This window comes from Herpailurus yagouaroundi, unplaced genomic scaffold, assembly GCF_014898765.1.
Source record: "Herpailurus yagouaroundi ecotype Mexico unplaced genomic scaffold, PumYag 483, whole genome shotgun sequence".
NCBI classification, from domain to species: Eukaryota; Metazoa; Chordata; class Mammalia; order Carnivora; family Felidae; genus Herpailurus; species Herpailurus yagouaroundi.
The window spans coordinates 5,565,278-5,587,047 of NW_024412700.1; the positions used below are offsets into that span (position 1 = coordinate 5,565,278).

Consider the following 21,770-nt stretch of genomic DNA (forward strand, 5'->3'; position numbering starts at 1 on the left):
GAAGGCTCTGGCACCAGGAGGCCCAGCTTGAGATTTGAAACATGAACCCTATAAAGAGCAGGGAAGACTGGGCATCTCCAGCCATAGGGAAGGACCCACTTGACGGCCACGGACCGGATTCCCAACGGCGTAAAGAGAAGGTGGTGGTGGTGTCAGATGTGGCTCATAGGACACAGGAAGCCCACCCCCCAGTTTTCCCAGCAAGGAAGAGACTGTAGCAAAAGACATTTACAAAGGATTTGATCTGGCCACCAGCTTGGCCAGAAGGTGCTCCCTGGAAACGCCTCCGTGCCCCCAGCCTCCTCCAATACGAAAGGGCTTTGTGTGGGAAGGTCTGAGACCTGAAGTCAGGAGCAGACCCAAGGTACAGGCCTGGGACAGAGGGACTGCAGCCAGCTTCCAGCAGATGTCTGCACAGGACACCCCCCATCAGATGTCCTCCCACCAGATGCCCCCCCTCCCCGCACACCCCCCCCCCCCCAGCAGATGCCCCTCCAGTCCTGACATGCCCCCCACAGGACACCCTCTCCAGACACCCCCCCACAGGACACCCCCTCCAGACACCCCCCACCGGACACCCCCCCAGCAGACGTCCCTCTGGTCCTGACACCCCTTCCCCCAGAAGCCCCTCCAGTCCCCAAGTCTGCCTGGCCTAGCCCTGGCCCTTGCCCTGCTGCAGCTGCTCTGAGAGTCTCTTAGAAGCCGACCACCTTGCTGAGAATGTGGAGAAATCTAGGTGGCAGGTGGGCAATGTAGAAACAGGGGACATGGCATCCAGACTCTACCCAGGGCTAAACATGTTTCTGGGCCTTGGAAACCCGTGTCATGTTCTCTCCAGGAGGGGACTTCAAACCGTAGCTGCCTATGGACGTCATGGAGACGTCATCAGCAGCTGCCTCGTGTAAAAGGCTCAGTCCCGCGTGTTCTGCTCAGTGGGCTCGTCCCCTGGGATCTGCCCCTGGGGCCGGGCGATGAAGCAGGCCGCCACGGTGGGCTTCGGCCTGGCCCAAGCGTAGTGCCCCTCCTCGGCGGTGGGCTCGGGGCCACACCCACCTGACCCACCTTGGGGCTCCCAGCCCGCCGTGCTCCCATCTGTCTTGAGGATGCCCCCCTCCCCACCCCCACCACATCAGCAGCCCTGTGCCTGGGTCATGGTGCAAACACACCCCGGACTTCTCACCCAGAAGCTGGGGGGGGGGGGGGGGCAAATCTCCAGGAAACACAAAGCCCTCCCCGAGTGAAGGGACCTCTGCCCTCTATCTGGTACACAGTCAACATGAAGGCAAAAGGAAATAATGAAAATTCAATCCATTCAGTCCCCAGTGGGCCAGACGAAGTTTTACTCTGAAGTCTCTCCGTGTGATTACGTTTGTTGTCTAATTTTCTCAATAATGGGCCTGAGCCATGATAACATTCTCCAATTGTGCAGCCCACCCCGGCGGCGAGCTCCTCCTGGAGATACAAATCCTTCTTATTATTTCCTGCCCTGACTGCTCCCGGGACATTCTCAACGGTAACGACAGAGGCACCGATTCATTTGCTCCCTCAGCGGCACACGAGCCCTCGCACCAGCAGGTGAAGTTCCAAGGCCCAAGGAAGCACAGGCAGGCTCTGTCCCTTCCTGTGGACGGAGGGATGAGGAATGTGAGGAACGACCCGCTGCTGCTGCTGAGGGCAGTGTGGGTGCCAGGCCCACCCCGTGCCATCCCTCATTCTGGTATGGGGGCATTTAAATGTAGGTATTTTTATTTTTTTCATTTCTTTTTTAAATTTTTTATTTTTAAGTAACATTTATTTATTTGGGAGAGAGAGATAGAGAGTGTGTGCACGCAGGGGAGGGGCAGAGAGGAGAGAAAGAATCCCCAGCAGCCTCCGCGCTCTCAGCGCAGAGCCCAGTGCAGGGCTCGAACCCATGAACTGTGACACCATGACGTGAGCTGGTATCAAGAGTCAGACGCTCAACCGACGGAGCCACCCAGGTGCCCCTGTCATGGGATGCATGTCCACGCCGTGCAGTCTCTGTGCTGGGTGCCTCCCGGGAACATGTGTCAGTGACTGCTGTGACCCCTGACCTTGGGGTCTGGTGGCGAAGACCGAAAATGACCAGCCATGTGTGGGGTGCGGGCAGGGACAGGGTAGGCGTGCTCAGGAAATCTCCCTCTGCTTCCTCGAAGGGACCAGCCAGGACTGGCTCTCTGTGTGTGCAATCCTGTTTAACCGCAGCCTGTGGAGACCATGCAGGGGGCAAAGGGCCAGTGCCCGCCTCCCTGGGCTGTGCTCACAGTGAGCTCCCGAGTTGGACAGCCTCACCCCTTCTGCAGGGCCACATACAGATGGGCAGTGCCCGGACGCCCGCACAGAGCTGCCAAACGATCCTGCGTGGAACGGAATGTGCTTTGGCAAAGGACAATCCTAAAGGGCCTGCGAGGTGCCGGGCGGGGATGGGAGCTGCCCCCGGAGGGCCGGCGTGTGGTTTTAGCAGACATGGTGACTCCCAGTCTCAAAGCTACGGCCCACATTCATGATTTCCTCTCCGAGGCTCAAACCCCAGCCAGGATGGGGTGGGCATCATCACCTCTCACCTAGAAACCTCAGTGGCCCCAAGTCACTTGGGCCTCCATTCGCGTCCCTTGTCATTCACTGTGGACGCAGCTAGAGATACACTCTCCTGACAAAAGCTGTCCAGTGGCTTCCCAGCACACGGAAGCAAAGCTGAGCTCCTCACGAGGGCCTGCGGGCCCCCCGAGCTGCCCTGGCTGTTGGCACGGGACGCAGCCCCCCTGCTTGTAGGCAGCTCCTCCGTCCTGGCTGGGCGCCTCCTCTCCGGTCCTCGCGGCCTCAGTCCCTTCCTTTCCACGTGAACCAGGGCAGCCCGGCCTTCCCCAGCTCTGTCCTGCATTTGTTTCTGCTGAAATGTCATGCTCTCTGCTCCACCCGTGGCCTGGCACTCGTAGATCCTTGTTGAAACATTGCATCTTGTGGACGGTCACGTTTGCCGGTGCGCAGATGGTACAAGGGCCCTCGTTAGCTGGAGAGAACGGGCGGACTGTCATCGGTGGCAAGGAGCCCAGCGAAGTGCATCTCGGCTTACTGTTCAGACCAGGACTTGGCCTTGGCCCCTCTCTCCCAACTTCTGGCTCCTCCCTACTCACAACGAAGGGTGACGCACTTCGGAATGAATACCAGCAGCAGGTACGGATCTTGGAAAGCCGCACAGAGTAGGAGACTCGCAGACGGTCAGAGGAACCGTATTTCCAGGACCGAAGGCCCAGGGCCAGCTTCTCGCATCAACAGATGTCTCGGCTGAGCCCTTTGTCTCTGGGCCGAGTGGCTCACGGCACACGCACTGCTGCGTCCCGACGCTGCCTTCTGAACTGACCTCCAGTCCAGACCCCCGAGCTGGGACATGCTGGTCTGTCCACACCTGCTCTCACTTACTCCATTTGTTACACTTCCAGGTACCCGGCTCTGTGCAGTCCTGCCCCACACTGTGGACTTGCCACGTGTCAGCACCCCAGGCCCCAGCTGGGCCACTGATGACCAGACAGGCTGGCGGGGCTGGGGTGGCCCAGCTCTTCCCCTTGGTGCAGCGAGTACCCGGCAGGTCTGTAGGCACTCAATAAATGCTGACTTTTCACGGACACGTGCCATCCCCTGGGCTTTGACTCATCTGCAGTGGGGTGGGGCACAGGCCCCAGAATGTTCTAGAGCCTCCCAGGCAATTCTAGGTGCAGCAGGGCTGAGAACCACGGCCCCAGGGGGCCTTGCCTTTCCAGGAGATTATAATTTTTACAATTACACTCCAGTTCCTTCTGTGCTTAAATAACTTACCAAACCCACCTGAAATTTCCTTTCCATTTCTTTCCTGCACTGTTTCTCTCTGATATAATTAACAAGAACCCCAGGCACACAGTTCTTTCCCTTGCAAACCAATTTATGAAACGGAACCTGATGTGAGCAGAGAATAAAACCCCAGGGCCCCGCACCCGACACTCACACGATGTCTGCGAAGACACTCATCGGCACCTCCAGGAGTTGCGCCACGCCCTCCATCAGCTCCTTCCCCTTTTCTGGGCTCAGGGGGCTGTTGAGGAGAGCGGGGGGCAGCGTTACAAAATGGAACTCATCAACACTTGAGAAGCTGCACGTCCCCCCGTGCCCCCGCCGTGGCGCCTGCGGTATTCCCGTCACACGGTGGCCAGGCTCTCAGGGCAGCCGGGATCAGGTGCGTCTTCAGGCGTGATGAATCACCCGAATTTCCCAGCGACGAGACAAACAATACAGTGCAAATGGAATTGTTAGACGCGTAATGGGCCCATGATGCAGTGACGGCTCATCTCAGCCTTCAATAAAAAATGTAATAGGGAGGGGGGGGGGGGAGGGCGGACGAGAAGGAGAGGAGAGACAGGACACGGAGGGAGGCAGATGCTGAAGATCAAATTTCAGGACAAAGGAAGCACACATTTTTTAAATGGACTCGTCTCTACAACGAGTGATGTGCCAATGGCAGATACGCGAGTGGGCCACACTCGAAGGTAAAGTGAGACCGATGGGCGCCCCGCAGGGACCCCCGAAAGGGGCACGCGTGCTCCAAGACAGCGTGCCCCGGGCCTGCAGGACGGCCGGCTCCACGGTCACCGTGGAGCTCAGAGTTCCCGTTACACGCCCTGAATCCCAGCACACGGTGCCGTAACTCGTGCCTTGCCTGTGAAACCCTCTTAGCGGCATTTCGTGGAATATTCTGTCACGCTGTCCTGGAAAAACTGTCATGCAGCAGGGGTTTCAAGCCGGCTGACTGCTCGCCCCCTTGGCAAACGTGCGGGAAGACCGGCCGGGGCAGCCAGGGGCAGACGGAGCCCTGCCCTCCCGGGGCTGCGGGCGGGCGGCACACGGGCCCCGAGACAAACCGGGCATCAAACGGTGTCACCCCAACTCCACACATGCCTACAGCCAGAGACGCAGAATGTGACCTTGCGTGGACAGAGGTCACCGCCGACCACCATGCGAAGATGAGCTCGGCAGGGTGCTTCCTAATCCAACGTCCCCGGTGTCCTTGTAGGGAGAGGACACACACACAGGTGATTCTGGAAGCATCCAGGGTTCCTGTGGCTCCAAGGGCTGATGGGGTGCAGGGTGCAGGTGGGGCCTGCAGGCTTGGGATACGTGACGGTAGTGGGGGGGAGGGGTTGTCGACACCAGCAGGTGACCCGGGACCACGCAAGACGGAGAAGCCACTGGAAGGAAAGGTGGGGGATTCCACCGTGGGCACCTCACAACAGAGCCCGAACGGAGCATCTGCGCCGGGGAGGTGAGCGCTCACCGCAGCCCAGAGCCGCACGAGAGGAGACACGTCCAGGGCTGGTGAGCAGGTGGGGACGGTAGCTAAAGCGGGATTCCCTGGGGACAGAATCCCTGGGGACAGGAGGAGCCGGCAGAGGGGCCGAGGACCCCCCGAGGTCTCAGGTGGAGACAAAGAAGCCGGCCTGGGTTGGGAAGGTGTGGCTTGCCCTGCAAACACCCCGGGGTTTCCCACGCAAGTGCGGCCGCCCCTGAGGCCGACCGCCCATTCCCCAGGGGGAGGCTGGCACCCAGCCGCCCCCCACCACCTTCTCTGGGCGGGGACAGGAGCTGGACTTCTTGTAGATGCCGGTTTCTGCCGGTGGCTGCCTCTTTGCCAAGGCCAGGCCTGCTCCCCACACCTCACCCGGTCATTCTGGACCTCTTGTGAACTCCCAGGGTGCTGTTCGGTCCCTCCATCCCGCTTCTCGAGCGGGCGAGCGGTCCCCAGGGCCGGGGGCCCTTCTGTGAAGGACAGACAAGTCCTCCAAGTCCCCGAGGGCACAGGGGCTGTTCGCGCTGTGCTTTAAAATAAGGGTACATTTTCCAATCGGTGTGTGCACCCTTCCACCTCGTGACCCCACCCCACTTAGAAATCCCCCCGGACATCAGACCCCATGTCACAGGCCCACCAGAGGTAGGATGCCAACTGGGGAAGGAGTCCACCTGGAACCTCTGTGTCTTCATCATCACTCCCTGCCTGTCCACCCGGAGCTGCGGGCTGGAGCCCAGAGCCCCGGGAGGGTCTGTATCTCGACAGTCTGCTGGGACTTTACACCACCCTGGGGAAAGGCCACGGGGGTGTGTGCAGACTCGAGAAAGGGCTCCTGGTCACAAGAACAGGGGGCAGCGATGCCAGGAAGGCGTGTTCATTAGAGGTCAGGCCCTGGAGAAAGGACCTCAGCCGCACAAAGCCCTGTCCCGTGCCGTGTGCGCCAGCAACGCGAGCGGGGCCTGGAGGCACAGCTCCACTGCCTCTGCTCCTCAGGGCCCCCAGCCAGCCGCTCCTCCCTAGCCGCTCCTCCTGGGGCCAGGCCGCTCCTCCCCAGCTGCTCTTCCCGGGGCCAGGCCGCTCCTCCCCGACCCGGCCCTCCCGGACCCAGCACAGGGCGCGCAGCCAACGAGTATCCACAAGAGGGAGAGACCAGCCTTGATGAGGCCACCCTGAGCACGGAAGCCACGTCTCCAGGCCAGGCTCCGCCCAGGACCAGGTCTCTCGCATCACCGACCACTCGTGCTCTGCCTCCTGGGGCTGGCCCCCACAAGCCCTCCTGACCACTGAGCTCATGGCCTGCCCCCGCTGCCCCCACTGCCAGCCTGGCGGCTCCCAGGGTGGCTCCCGCTGACCTCTCAGGGCGGGCCAATGAGTGCGGCCAGGCAAGGCCTTCACACCTTAGCTCCTCTCGCCTCTCCGGCACCAAGAGCCGGACTGAGATGCAGGCTCCTCTGTGGGTCCCAGGGTCTCATTGAGGGGGGACTCGGTCCCTGCACCAGGACACCCACATGCGGACACAGCAGGTGTGACGGATGTATTAATGGCACAAATAAGCGAATACACAGGAAAGTGTCAGAAAGTCTGCATTTAACACCGTTAACATGTACGTCGGTAAAGGAGGCCCACCCAGCAGGCAGAAGCTACTGTGTGAATCAAGCCCCTTAAAACTCGCATGACTTTCCAGCCTGAGGCCCCAGATTACTAACAGCCTAATCCCAGCCTCACAGACACACTTCTGGGGTGGCTCCGTGTGGGAACTTATCTGAGCTCCTCCCTGGACCCACACAAGCACACCTGTCTTCACCCGTCTCTCCAGGGAGAGCCGTGACCTGTTCTTGGTCAGTGGCTTCTCAGGGTGGTTTTCTGTGTCATTTTACAAAACAGATAATCGACTGTCCTTGAAACAGGAGGACCTCCTATCTTCCTTTCCTGCCCGCTCCAAGAGGGGACACATTCTGTGCCCAGGCTCTGCCGGATCCTCCAACACCCCCCAGCTTGCAAAGGGCACCGGGGAACCAGTGTCCGAAAGGCAGTGTCGAGACAAGTCCCGACAAACGCTGCTCTGGTGACCGCCTCAGACAACACGGCCTCAGCTGTTCCATTTGGGGTGCTGTTCCTCTCAGTGTCACACAACAGAGATGAATGAGGCCATGCTCGGTGTCATCCACATGCATAGACGGTAACTGCCTGCACGGGTCACCCACAAAGGCATCAGAGTCAACAGTGGGACCATAAGAAGTCTCCTAGTTGTGAAAAAACCCAGAGTCGTAACACTGGAATTCCAGAAGGTGGAACAGAACGTGCAAATGTAATCCAGCAGACACGACATCCCCAGAGAGGAAGCCCAGAGCTGCTGGGTTGCTTTTTCTCGCAGAGAGAGGAGAGAACAGGGTCCACCTGGGGACAGGCAATCAGAACACTCCTGAAAGAAGCAGCTAGAAGGGGCTTCCCCTTATGCACAGGCGCTCCCGGCTCGGAAACACCTGCAGAAGCCTTGGCTGCCAGAACATGCCCCAGGGCACTGGGCTGAGACCCTGGAAATGCACGTGGGTGGTGACCCCAGGGACACGTGCGCACTCTGGCTGCTGCTGGCTGGCCACGCTCTACTCCCCGCACTTCTCACCCCTACCCCTGAACGCCCCCCACAGATCCTCAGGACAGAGGTGAAGGCATTGAGGTTTCCACAAACGAGATCCCTTCTCCGCAAAGCGAGATCCCTTCCCACATCTGGCTCCCTGTGCATCCAGCAAGTGGAACACAGGCGTGCTTGGAGGAACGGTCAGAACCACAGTCAGAACCACAGGGCCTTGGCCCCGCACCCTTGGATCCCGGAGAGTCTGAACGGATGACAGGAACACACATAAACGGCCAATGAGGTGCTTCATTTCAAGGGGCAGCAGCAGGCACAAGGCTGAGTTGAATGACAGTTGGAAACCGGCAGTGAGATGACGTCACTAGGTACTGAGGTAGGAAAACAAAGCTCAGGCTGATGCTGCATGCGATGACGGTGCCCCCGGGGCCCCACCCAGCTCACTGTCCCGCTCCTTCGTCCCCCACGTGGGGCTGGCAGCCCGGGCCGCACGGTCAGGACCATCTTTCTTCCTGTGACCTCTCAGAACATGCTTTGCCTGCGAACGTGCCTGTACACCGCTGAGGATGCTGTCAGCGGTGGGTGTGCGGGAGCCTCCCGGCTACCGCGGGGCCGCGAAAGCTGGTTTCCCTGATGGCCTACCCCCCACCCGGCCCTGTGCTCTGAGAAGAGAATCCAAGCTGGAGTCCTGGCCCTGTGGTGACGATGGGCAAGGGAAGTAGCTCCACGTGGCCCGTGAGAGGAGAAATCTGATGAGACAGTAAGGACTCCCCTGGGCTGCACACACACACCTGCACGCACGCACCTGCACATACTCGCCTGCATGCACACCCCTGCGTGTGCACACACTCATGCACATACACACACACACACACACACAGGGAGAGGAAGTGTCTGATGAGACAGTAAGAATTCCCCCAGGCTGCATGCACACACACACACACCTGCACACACACACACCTGCGCATGCACACCTGCACACAAACACACTTATGCACACATACACACCTGCACACGCACCTGCATACACACCTACACACATCTGCACACAACACACCTGCACACCTGCACACATACCTGTGCATACACACTTGCACACATACCTGCACATACACGTCTGTGCATACACACCTGCACACGTGCGCGCGCGCGCGCACACACACACACACACACACACACAGGACTCCTCAGGAAGAGGTGTCTGATGAGACAGTAAGGACTCCCCTGGGCTGCACGTACACACCTGCACACACACACACACACGTGTTCACACACCTACACATACACACTTGCACACACACACCACTGAATGCGCACTCCTGCACTCACACACCTGCATGCACACACACCTACACACTTGCACACACGCCTGTGCGCACACACACTTGTGTGTACAAACCTGCACACACCTCTACATACACGCCTGCACACACACCTGCATGCACACACCTGCACGTACACACCTGTAAAGACATACCTGCGTGTACATGTCTGCACACACACACATGCACACACACACACCTGTGCACGTACACCTGCACACAAACACACCTATGCACATACACACCTGCACACACACCTGCATACACACCTACACACACCTGCATACAACATACCTGTGCATGCACACACCTGAACGTGCACACCTGCACACACACACCTGTGCATACACACTTGCACACATACCTGCACATACACATCTGTACTTACACACCTGCATGTGCGCGTGCATGCACACACACACACACACACACACACACACACAGGACTCCTCAGGAAGAGGTGTCTGATGAGACAGTAAGGACTCCCCTGGGTTGCATGCACACACCTGCACACACACACACGTGTTCACACACCTACACATACACACTTACACACACCACTGAATGCACACCCCTGCACACACACACCTGCATGCACACACACCTACACACACTTGCACACACACACCTATGCGCACACACACCTGCATGTACAAACCTACGCACACCTCTACATACATGCCTACACACACACCTGCACGCACACACCTGCGCATACATACCTGTAAACACATACCTGCATGTACATGTCTGCACACATACACCTGCATACACACCTACACACACCTACATACTTGCACATACACACCTGCTCACGCACCCACCCACACCTGCATGACACACTTGCACACACACCTGCGTGTGCACACACCTACACACTTGCACATACACACCTGCACACATACCTGCATACACACCTACATACACTTGCACATGCACACACACCTGCGTGTGCATGTGTGCGCGCACACACACACTGGGCTCCTCAGGAAGAGGAGGTGTCTGATGAGACAGTAAGGACTCCCCCGGGCTGCACATACACACAATGGACTCCCCAGGTGTGCACACACCTGTAGGTACATCGAGAGGGACCTGCATGGGGGCCTGTGCACAAGACAATGGAGTAGGCCTATACATACACACATGATGACTTACTCACCAGGAGGAGTGCTGGCCCTAAAACCAGTGAGGGTTGTGGTGATGACACACGCTCCTGGATCGACACGACCTGGGCCACCTGCCTGCCCGGTGACTCCCCTTCCTCCCATGACCCTCAGCCCCAGTCGGCCCAGCCACCTCTCCCTCAGTGCCTCGCAGCCCCACACCCACAAGCCACGCTGTGCTTCCTCCCCCGATCCTGGCCACGAACAAGGCCCTTCCTATTCTAACTGATGGGCCCACGAGGCCCCTCTTTCCCTAAAACCCGCTCTGCTTTGATTCAGAGGCACCCAGCTCACCACTTATTATGGAAGGTCTCTTAATTACTTCACATGGTTTAATCCGACCCCCCTGCACAGACTGCAGACTCCGTGAGGCACAAACCGCATCTTCTCCTTTTTTGTACCTCCGAGGCCCACTGCTCCGTGTTGAACATAAACCGGCTTCCCGACCAAGTGTGCTACCAGATCCCATGAACTCTGTGCTCCGGTCTCTTTAGAGCAAAGGGTGACATGATACGATGGGGAGCCCAGAGGCTCTACTGTGAGTCCCAGACTCACTTTAGCCTCATGACCATCTCCTGACCCTACATTCTTCACCCCTCAATGCGGAAAATCAACACTTTTCTCCATAACGAGATTACTGAAACCAGCCTCGAAGATAATGATGAAATTCGCCAGCCCAGAATATGTTTCTGAACCCGCCTGCCTCCATGAGTGAGACCTCCACTTACACAGACTGCGTGATGAGCGCCACAGCCCCTCCCACCTCACCAGGGGACTATGACAATAGAGGGTCCAGTCAATAGTGAGACCAATAAGGTGGTGCCGATTGTGCTCAAAATGAGCATGCAGTTATTTCCAGTTTTTTTTTATTTTTTTTTATTTTTTATTTTTTTTAATTTTTTTTTTCAACGTTTCTTTATTTTTGGGACAGAGAGAGACAGAGCATGAATGGGCGAGGGGCAGAGAGAGAGGGAGACACAGAATCGGAAACAGGCTCCAGGCTCCGAGCCATCAGCCCAGAGCCCGACGCGGGGCTCGAACTCCCGGACCGCGAGATCGTGACCTGGCTGAAGTCGGGACGCTTAACCGACTGCGCCACCCAGGCGCCCCATTTCCAGTTTGTTTTTAAAATACGTGGCCATCACCTGTCATCTCATGGTCTGAACTTCCTCAGAAAGCAGTTGGAGTCAATCTCAAAAGTCAATGGACGGATATGGCACATGCAATTTCATCTGTGTGTCTGTGACAGCCGTCACCCTGATTACCTGGACACCTGATGCTGTCGCGAGCGAGAGGCACAAGCCTTGCCCGCGGCTCGGGTCCTCACCGCCTGCCTTGACCTCGAGTGGCAGAGAGGGTTTTCAAAAGCTAACCAGTATCTCCTCTACCGCTTTTCTATTCGGAAGCACGGTGGCATGTTAATACTACCGTGGAGTCATTTTGAAGGCAGATGCTCCCGAGGACCTACTAAATAGGTAAAATAGGGGAAATCTGTAGCATTCAGTCCATTCACGTGTTGGGAAGCCTGTAAGAGAAATGAGAGTATCCCCATTTTCCATGATGGCCTCACGATGCCACACGTAGCACTGTGGACTTCTGCCGTGCCCTGAAATCACCAAGGGAACGAAGGGACAGGTGAAAAGATAGAAACCCTGAATGTGTTCGATGGGAAGGGAATTGTGGAGAGCCACCCTGAAAAAAAACAGTGAAAATAACTGACAGGTCGGAAATGTTAGGAGCAGCGGAAGCCCTTGAAGGCGTTCCTTATGCTCGCCACAGTGTTGGGACTCCACACAGCAGCCTTACTTAGTGCTCACATCAGACCCGGGGGGAAGGTACTGTTGTGAGCCTCATTTTAAAGGAGTGGAGGAGAGCCTGGGTGGCTCAGAAGTTAGGCATCCAATTCTTGGTTTTGGCTCAGGTCATGATCTCATGGTCCGTGAGTTGGAGTCCCGAGTCCTGGCTCTGCACTGACAGCACAGAGCCTGCTTAGGATTTTCTCTCTCTCCTCTCTCTCTCTCTGTCCCCTTCCCAGCTCACACTGTCTCTTTCTCTCTCAAAATAAAAAAAATAAATAAATAAAGATAAAAATAAAGGAGTAAAAACTGGGACTAGAAAAGTTAAGCTCATGCCCAGGGTCGTGTCACCAGTAAATCCCCAAACCTACATGTTACTCGTCAGTGAGTGTGGCAGACTGTGGGGGACGTCCAGGTAACGCCTGCATCCTTACCTGTGAAGAGCGGCTGTACCCCTAATTTCTCTATGTCTTATCTTGGTGACAGTGTTACTGTATCTTCCTTCTGGGCCCAGGTGGCCCCGCTAACCAGACGTCTAGGACTCTATGCTCAAGAGTGACTGTTTGCAGCTCTGCTGCTTCACTTCCTGATTTCGGACATTTTCCCATTAACTTGAAAATGTACCAAAGGTAGGGAAACAAATGATGGATGGATTGCAACATGGTATCGGTCGATTTTGATAGGAACTTTTTTGGTGAGATGATATTTGAAACCAATGGGTAAAATGAGGTTTCCATAGGATTCCCCAATTATTCTAGCTATCTTAACACTGATGTCTGTTCTATTTGAATAATCTTATAAGCTAGTTAGACTTTGGCTAACGCATAGGAATTCTCCCCACTGCAGAGAAAAGACATTTCTGATGAGGGGAAATGAGAGAGGAGCTGCCACGACTCAAAAACCCCAACTCTGATTCAGTATCGCCTTTCTTCCGTGCAGAAAAATAAAGCCCAATGTTGTTTGAAGAATGAGTGAATGAGCTCACGGTAATTTGTGCAACCAAACTGAATTGTTCTGATTGCTGAGCCCACAACCTTCTAAACCATGTGCAGATTCATCAGGAGGTGCCAATAATCCTGAACCACTCTTACTGGTAAAGTTGTTGACAACCACCAACTCTTCACTGTTCACTGATAAAAAAAAAAAAAAAATCAACTGGTAAAAAACTGTTGTATTCAAATGACTTGTTGTTTTTAACATCAAGATGAGACTGTACCTCTCACCATAAGTATGATCCTCTAAATTCTTGGGGAAAAAATTGCCAACAGCTTAATACAAATCTAAGTACACAATGTCTTAGAGTTAGTTATATAAAAAGAATATTGACATCAAAAAAATAAAATGAGGAAGGTAGTACAAAAATGTAGAGCTTTGTATGCATTCAAAGTTGTTATCAGCTTGAAATAGACTGTTATAAGTGTAAGATATTTTATGTAAGCCTAACAGTAACCACAAAGCAAAAAGCCTATAATACACACACAAAAGAGAAAGAGAAAGAAATCAAAGCATACCACTACAGAAAATCATCAGATCATAAAGGAAGAAAGAGAAAGGAACAAAGGAATCCACAAACAATTAGAAAACAATTTACTAAATGGCAATATGAAGTCCATACTTATCAGTAATTACTTTAAATGTAAATGGATTAAAATCTCTGATCAAAAGACATAGTGTGGCTGAATGGATAGGAAAAAAAGAAAAAAAACAATACCCAACTATATGTGGCCTACAAGAGACTCACTTCCACTTTATGGGCACTGACAGATTTAAAGTAAAGGCATAAAGAAAGATACTCCGTGAAAAGGGAAACCAGAGGAAAGCAAGGGTGGATAAGCTTATGTTAGACAAAACAGACTTTAAGCCAGAAATTGTAACAAAACACAAAAAAGAGTATTATTTAATAATAAAGGGGTCAAATCATCAAGAGGATACGACATTTGTCAGTATTTATGTATCCAACACAGGAGCCCCTAAATACGTAAAGCAAATATTAACATACCTGAAGGGAAAAATAGCAAAGTAATCATAGCAGGGACCACAAGGACCTAACAGATACATAAAGAGCATTCCACCCAACATCAGCAGAAGACACATTCTTCTTGAGCACACGTGGAACAATCTCCAGGACAAATATATGACAGGCCACACACAAGTCTTAATAAATTTAGTAAGACAAATCATATCAAGCATCTTTTACAATCACAATGGTATGAAACAAGAAATCAATTATAAGAATAAAACTGGATGGGGCACCTGGCTGACTCAGTCAGTAGAGGATACAACTCTTGATCTCAGGGTCATGAGTTCAAGCCCGTATTGGATGTAAAGATTATTTAAACAAATAAAACTTAAAAAAAAAAAAAAAAGAAGAAAGCTGGAAAATTCACAAGTATATGGAGATTCAGTGATATGCTCCTGAACAGCCAATGGGTCAAAGATGAAATAAAAAATACCTTGAGACAAATGAAATGGAAATGTGATACCAAAATGTGTGGGATACAGAAACCACAGTTCTAAGAACAAAGTTTACAGTGACAAATACCGTCATTAAGAAAAAAGAAAGATTGCAAATAATCTAACTTCACAACTCAAGGAACTAGAAAAAGAAGCATCAATGAAGGCCAAAGTTATCAGAAGGAAGGAAGTGATAAAGATCAGAGCAGAAGTATACAAAATACAGACTGAAAAGACAATAGAAAAGATAAATGAAACTAAGAGCTGATTTTTTTAAAAGATAAATAAACTAGACAAACCTTAGCTAGACTTACCAAGAAAAAAAAAAAGAACTCAAATAAATAAAATCAGAAATGAAAGGGGGAGACATTACAACTGGTCATAAGAAACAACTGTGAACAATTATATGCCAACAAACTGGACTACCAAGAAGAAATGATGAATTCCTGAAAACACTCAACTGACCACACTTGAATCATGAAGAAATAAAAAAATCTGAAGACACCAATAACAAGTAAGGAGATTGAATCAGTAAACAACCACCTCCCCAAACCAGATGGCCCCATAGGTGAACGGTACCAAACACACAAAGAAGAATCAATACCAATCTTCCTCAAACTCTTCCAAAAAACAGAAGAGGAGGGAACACTTCCAAGCTCATTTTACAAGGCCAGCATTATCCTGATGTCAATGCCAGACAAGAAAAGCCCACAAGAAAAGAAAGTTATAGGACAATATTCCTGATGAAACATACGTGCAAAATTTATGTTTAGCATAGATTTTAGCAAAACAAATTCAACAATAAATCAAAAGGATCACACACCATGACCAAGTAGGGCTTATTCCAAGGACACAAGGATAGGTCTACATCTGCAAATCAATCAACACGGTACGCCACATTAACAAGATGAAGGATAAAAAGTCATGATTATCTCAACAGAGGTAAGAAAAGCACATGACAGAATTCAGCACCCATTCATGATAAGAACTCAACAAAGTGGGTACAGCGGGAAGAGCAGTACAGCCCGCTGGAACCTTGCCAGAGCCCCACTGGTAGAACAGTGGGGATCGTAGCGAACTGTCCAGGCCAGTTCGCAGCACAGATGACATTTTGCAAGTCAGCCTCACAGTGCAGAGAGAGCAAGGAAAGGGAACGGAGTTGAGGGAATGGCCCAGTGGCTGGCACAACTGCCAGCCAGGGTCCCTCCACCCACTGTGCCGACCTCCCATCGCCTCTTCTCCACTCAGCAGCAGAGGGATCTGGGAGAGTGGGACCCCGACCACAACACTTGCCTGCTTAGTGTTCCCCAGTGGTGTCCCACGTCTGTTGGGGGCAAGGACCCAAATCCTTGTTCGTGCCCTGAGGACACCAGCCTCTCCCACATTTACTGTCCCCACCTTCCCCCAGCCTTATTTCAGCTCCTCCAATGTCCACACCCATCCTGATGCAGGCCCTCTGCATAAGCTATTCTCTTTGGAACACGATTTCCTTCCCACCCACCTGCCCTCTACAGAGCTGCAAGTAACAGCCATACAAGTTGACCTAAAGCTTGAAAGGGATGCCTACATGACCAAAACCTGGGAGAGTGTGGCAGAATTCAGTCACCCGTAGCCAGCTCTGCTAGTAAGACATTATTTTTTTTAAGTCATCATCCCAAGCAAGTTAATACTCCACAACTGAGCGACATTAGGGTACTACTGTTTTCTTTTTTTTTTTTTTTTTTTTTTAATTTTTTCCCAACGTTTTTTATTTATTTTTGGGACAGAGAGAGACAGAGCATGAACGGGGGAGGGGCAGAGAGAGAGGGAGACACAGAATCGGAAACAGGCTCCAGGCTCCGAGCCATCAGCCCAGAGCCTGACGCGGGGCTCGAACTCACGGACCGCGAGATCGTGACCTGGCTGAAGCCGGCCGCTTAACCGACTGCGCCACCCAGGCGCCCCTGGAAATACTGTTTTCTACTCTTCCTTTTCCTTCTGGCTTCATTTCCATTTGCAGTTTACTTCTATTTTGACAGTGTAGCAAATCTCTTTTCATATTTTCTCCCTCATTCTTACTCCCTCTCATGTAGGAGTGATATTTAAGCTGCTTAACTTAGATTTAAGTCGAAGTTAACTTATAGAGCAGATGACGCTTTTCAAAGATCAATTGCTGTGGTGAGGCTCTGAAGGTCCCTGGGGGGTTCTACTATGGAAACATCACTGAAGAGGAAAAGCAAAGCTTCCCCAACAATTCTAGAAATCTGATACCAAACCAGGCTGTACCAATATAGATGGTGGAGATGTACAGATGTGACTACAGGATAGGTGACGATGCAGAAGTATGGACACGGAGAGAGAGAGGTGATACAGCTGAAACGTGACACGGATCTGGAGGTCTAAGTGTAGACCAGATGCAGACATAGGTGTATGTGTAGGCGTAGATGTGGATGTGGGCACAGATGGGCAATTACGTGATTAGACAATGTACATGTTTGGATGCGGGTGTAGATAGATGCAGATCATACAGACATTAGCACAGATCAATGATATAGATGCTGACCCATAGACATTGATGTAGATGGATACAGACAGACAGAGATACAGGCAGATGGTGCAGATGCTGTGTAGACATGTGGGTGTAGGTGCAGGAGTAGACATAGTTGTGGAGACAGGGATTTATGGTGACCCTCTTGCATTTCGAGCACATAGGCTGATCCGCAGAGCCAACCTGTGGGAGTCAGACTCTAAGGACAAGCGTGGAGCACACAGAGTGCTAAAGGCCCAGCTTCCAGGCTTGATCAGAGTGGGCTGGGCTTTTCCAATATTTCCTTTTCCTCCCTGCTGCCCACCCACCCCCCCCCGCCACCCAATCTCACCATTTGCCAAAACTGAAAGCATCAGATGTGGGAAGGGGCCTCACCACGGTCTGAGACCATTAAAGAGCCCCTTCCTGGCATAGCATCATCTCTTCTGGCATCTTCCGACTGGCTAGACATGGCCAAGCCAACTGAGAAGCCATTGGGTCAAAGAGGCACGAAAATTGCTTTTAATGCCCACCATATTCTCACTTTCATGGTATTTTCTCACTTTGCCCACCACACCAGTTGGAGGTTAGACAAGTCTGAAATGTCCTCCAGTTCTGGAATTCCAGTCAATAAACAGACATCGAAATCCAACACATCACTCTAACCTCAACAGCAAGATGAAAGTGAGCCTACAGAATCAGAAGCATCGGAGACCACACAGCCAGTGTAAGGTGCAAACCTTATTGGGATCTGAGTCAAAACACCAACAAAGTTCTGACATGGACGTAACAACAGAGCTTAACACGGGCTCGATATCTGATGCTACTAAGGTGGTATGGTATGTTAAAAGGAAGGATCCTTGTATTTTAAAGCTATTTAACAAAATGTTTCCCAGAGAATATAAGTGGGATCTATTTGAAAGCAGCATGAGAGATGGGAGTAAATGGGGGTGTGGATGGGACAAGGTTGGGCCTGGGTCATTATCTTCGTGTATGTTCAAAATTCTGCTTTAGAGCAAGACAAAAATCCATCCACTGTCTCATGAAAAATATGCAACTGAACAGCCAGGAAAGCCTGTTGGATGAGGTGCCTGGGGACAAGCCAGGCCTGTGCACCCAAGGCCTTGGGGACATGGTGGGCGGGCCCTAGGACAGCAGCTTGGGCACCTGCAGTGTGGCCGTCCGAGTCCTTCCTGCAGGGAGGGCAGCGGGTGGTGGTGTCTCTGACACCGATGTCAGGGGGAGTTTCTAAACAGAGTTTCCACTGAGAAGCAAACGCCTTACTGCCAGTACATTTAAAGAATCCACTCTGTGACTTTGGACCTGTGTTACAGCGTGATCCTCAAAGTGCCCTGGGAGGAACCTTCACATCGATTATACCCGTTTTCCTAGAACTTACGAAAAGCCCCCTCCTGGTGATTCCTGGACTGGCTGATGAGCTGATGTTTCCGCTGCTCCAAAAGCCCCGCCACACCCCGGCAGCCCCTCCCAGGAGAAGCGTGACGACTGTGACACTGTGACAGCTGGTTTCCCGGTGGCCACACGGGGAGATCCTCACCCCTCGGGAGGTGGTGGAGAAGATGGTGCTGGTGCCACCTCAGGCATGGGCCACTGGAGACGGTGGCTGTGCAGAGCAAGAGGAGGGGGCCGTGGCGGTGGTCCCGGGGGCACAGCAAGGGCAGCATCTCGAGGACGAGAAGGCTGGGAATGTTTCGGGAAGAATGGAGTGGCCTCAGATGACCTGTGCCTCGGGTGGGGCCAGACTGGGGAGGCGGCTGCTTCTGTAGCACCAGGCAGAGGGAATGAGAGGGAGGGCGGGCACCCGGGAGCCACTGAATTTGGGCAGACGGAAGTTCATGGCTGGCAGGAGGAGTCAGGATGAGAGGTTTATAGGAAAAACCAGGGTTCTGAGATTCTTTGATTCACAGGCTTGAGGACCCACTCAGTCGAAGCCGTTTGCTCCTTCTCTCAATAGAGCAGATGCCCGAGTTCTGTGGCTCCCACTGCTCACGTGCACGTGTTTCCCTCACTTGAACTTCAGAACGACCCATCACTTACATGGAGACCTTTGCTGTACGGAGACCCCTGCGCATAGTAGGTGCCCAGTAAGTATGCACTGAACATCACAGGCCCAGGCACCAAAACCAGACAAGCCAGAGCAGGGCCACCATCTGGGGCTCAGAGACCACCGTTTGCCCTCCTTCTCATGGGCATTCCCTACAACTAACAACTCCACAGTAGGGGACTTTAGGTTTGGAAGCTGGTCTCCTTGTTTACCAGAGGAGCAAATGTGACTATTTGCACCGATGGCTATATCCCCCACTAAACTCTTCTCAGATGAAAATGAACGCGTCACACCACACACAGTCTTCTGAGATGAATCAATGGGATGCGTGGTGACATAGCGGGGACTCGTCACGTTCAGGAGAGACCCTGGACAGGATGGCAGCTGTATCTCCTGAAGAAAACGTTAGACCACACCATCGGAGACAGGGTCTGAAGCTAGAACAGAACGAACAAAACCCACAGACAGCCCCACCGCGGAATCTGTCCACGACACCGTTAAGATTTCTTTTCTCCCACAAGGAAGGAAAAAACAGGAAATGATACCAGCCCCCATGCCTTCTCTGTGTCCATGCCTGCGTTCCTCACAAGCACCGCGGGCCCCACGGCCCTGGCTCAGCTCTGAGGGGCTTCGCGGGCAGCCCGGGGTCTCTGCGCAGACAGGGAGGATGACTGCTTACTGGTGACCCTTCCTCTCCCACCATGTGGTCCCGAGGACACGGGTTGTTACACTTGCGTGTTAGTGGCGGGAAAGGCAATGTCCTCCCAGGAAGGCTCTAAAAATAACAGAGTAACCTGATTCTCAGTGCAGAGAGTGGCAGGAAGGGAGGCCCCCTATGGCTGCCACACAGGGACTGAGGCCTGACTTCCGAACTTCCTTCCAGGCTTTGGTTCCCACAACCCTCACGTCCAGCCAGTGGACAAAGGGTAGGACCGGGCCTGAGGTCTGGCTGAGACCCCGTCAGTGGCGCAGCTGGGGCTGCCCGTGAAGCAGGTAGTGACACGGATGATGCATGAGCCTGTAGAACACCATCAGAGTGTCACTGATGGGCCTGTCCAAGGGAAGAGAGTTCTGTGGGAAGAAAACACTGCAGAAAACCCACAACCACCTGCCTCTTTGAGAACACTGACGGGAGTCCGACGCCATTCCCAGCCCCGCTCTCTCCGAGCCTCACCAAGGCCTCTGCACTCCACCCCTTCTCCCTTGACCGAAGCTCCAGTATTCCATGGCTCTTCCAGGGGTACCCGTGTTCTCTGCACTCACTGCAGCTGGGCTAACACCACCCAGCACGTGGACCTGCTCCAGAGCGTCCGCACTCTGCCCCGTGCGGCTCCCACCCTGACAGCTGGGCCCTGTGGGCCATCTTCACCCCGCGGGGGCTGGAAAGCAGGAACAGGTGTTCTGGGTGCTTCCATGCGGGAGTGCTGGGCTCTCGGCGGCCCTCATGCAAGCTGCCCACCGCCTGTGGAGCAGCGCTGCCCTACATGGCGTCCCTGTCTCCCTACCAGCCTGGTGGCCACTCGACCTCTTCCTCTCAGCCTCCAATGCGCTCGCTTCCCTAAAGCCAGTCTCATCAGATGTCCTTGTGCAGGGACACACCAAACAGCAGGGCGTTTATAAGACGCGCACCCCAGCAGAGCCACGTGCTCTTAAGCATTTATTTACCAGACGTAAAGCACGGGTCTCTTGGCTTCAAGTTCACCTTCTGTGTGCCCTCTCTTCCAAACTTGGAACACGTGGAAACTCACCTTTGAAGGGCAGGGAACTTGGAACGCTTGGAAACTCACCCTTGAGGGACAAGGACAGGAATCTTGACCTTTGTCCAGTCTCGAATGGTCCACCCAGGGAGTAAAGAGCGTGACAACGTAAACAGCAAAGGACGAGATGGAACCGTGCCCATCAGAAAATGCAGGAGACAGAGGAGAGCGAGGCTAAGCCCTGTACGCACGTCTGAATGGGAGGACATGGCAGTGAGCAGGAGAGACGTGTCATGGGTCACATTCTTCCTCCTTCTTATGGGACAATCAGGTATCCAGACGTCTTTGTCTTCTAAGAATGGCATCAGATTCTTGTCAATTAATTGCTCATCTATTAATTGCTCATCTATTATTAAGATCTGGTGAAATCTTGCCCTAGAGAATCTCAAATTACCAATTAATCTGATAAGAGAGGCAGAAATCTCAATCTCTTGCTACAGAAGGGAGGGAGCATAAGCCCGTGGTGACAAACAGAAAGAACTATTGATATAAAGTTGTTTTATCTGCACCATATATCTTCCATCCAATTGAGGCAGCAAAAGAAGAAGGGAAATGGGCCACGATAATGATTTTTCCTTTAACCCATGCTTGCAGCAGGTGAACGTTCAAGTCCGAAAGGTCTGGCCCAGGAAAGCGCTGCAGAAAAACAAACTTCGAATGCAAAGAAAAAGCCGGCCCTGACAGTGGCTTCGTCTTCCGCTGGAAAGTCAGAAAGCAAGAGGAAACGCTGACCCGAGAGGTCTCTCTTCTGCAGGAACGCTGGCCTCGCACACACCACGGTCATT

General features: G+C 53.0%; 1 protein-coding gene across 1 annotated transcript in view; it reads right to left on the reverse strand.

The window, feature by feature from the left end:
• The window catches only part of PTPRN2 (protein tyrosine phosphatase receptor type N2), a 748,038-nt gene that overhangs the window by 440,303 nt on the left and 285,965 nt on the right, over positions 1 to 21,770 (reverse strand). Inside the window, exon 10 of the mRNA XM_040464596.1 lies at positions 3,998 to 4,084. Coding sequence (XP_040320530.1) covers positions 3,998 to 4,084 — 87 coding nt within the window. The remainder of the gene's footprint in view (positions 1 to 3,997; positions 4,085 to 21,770) is intronic.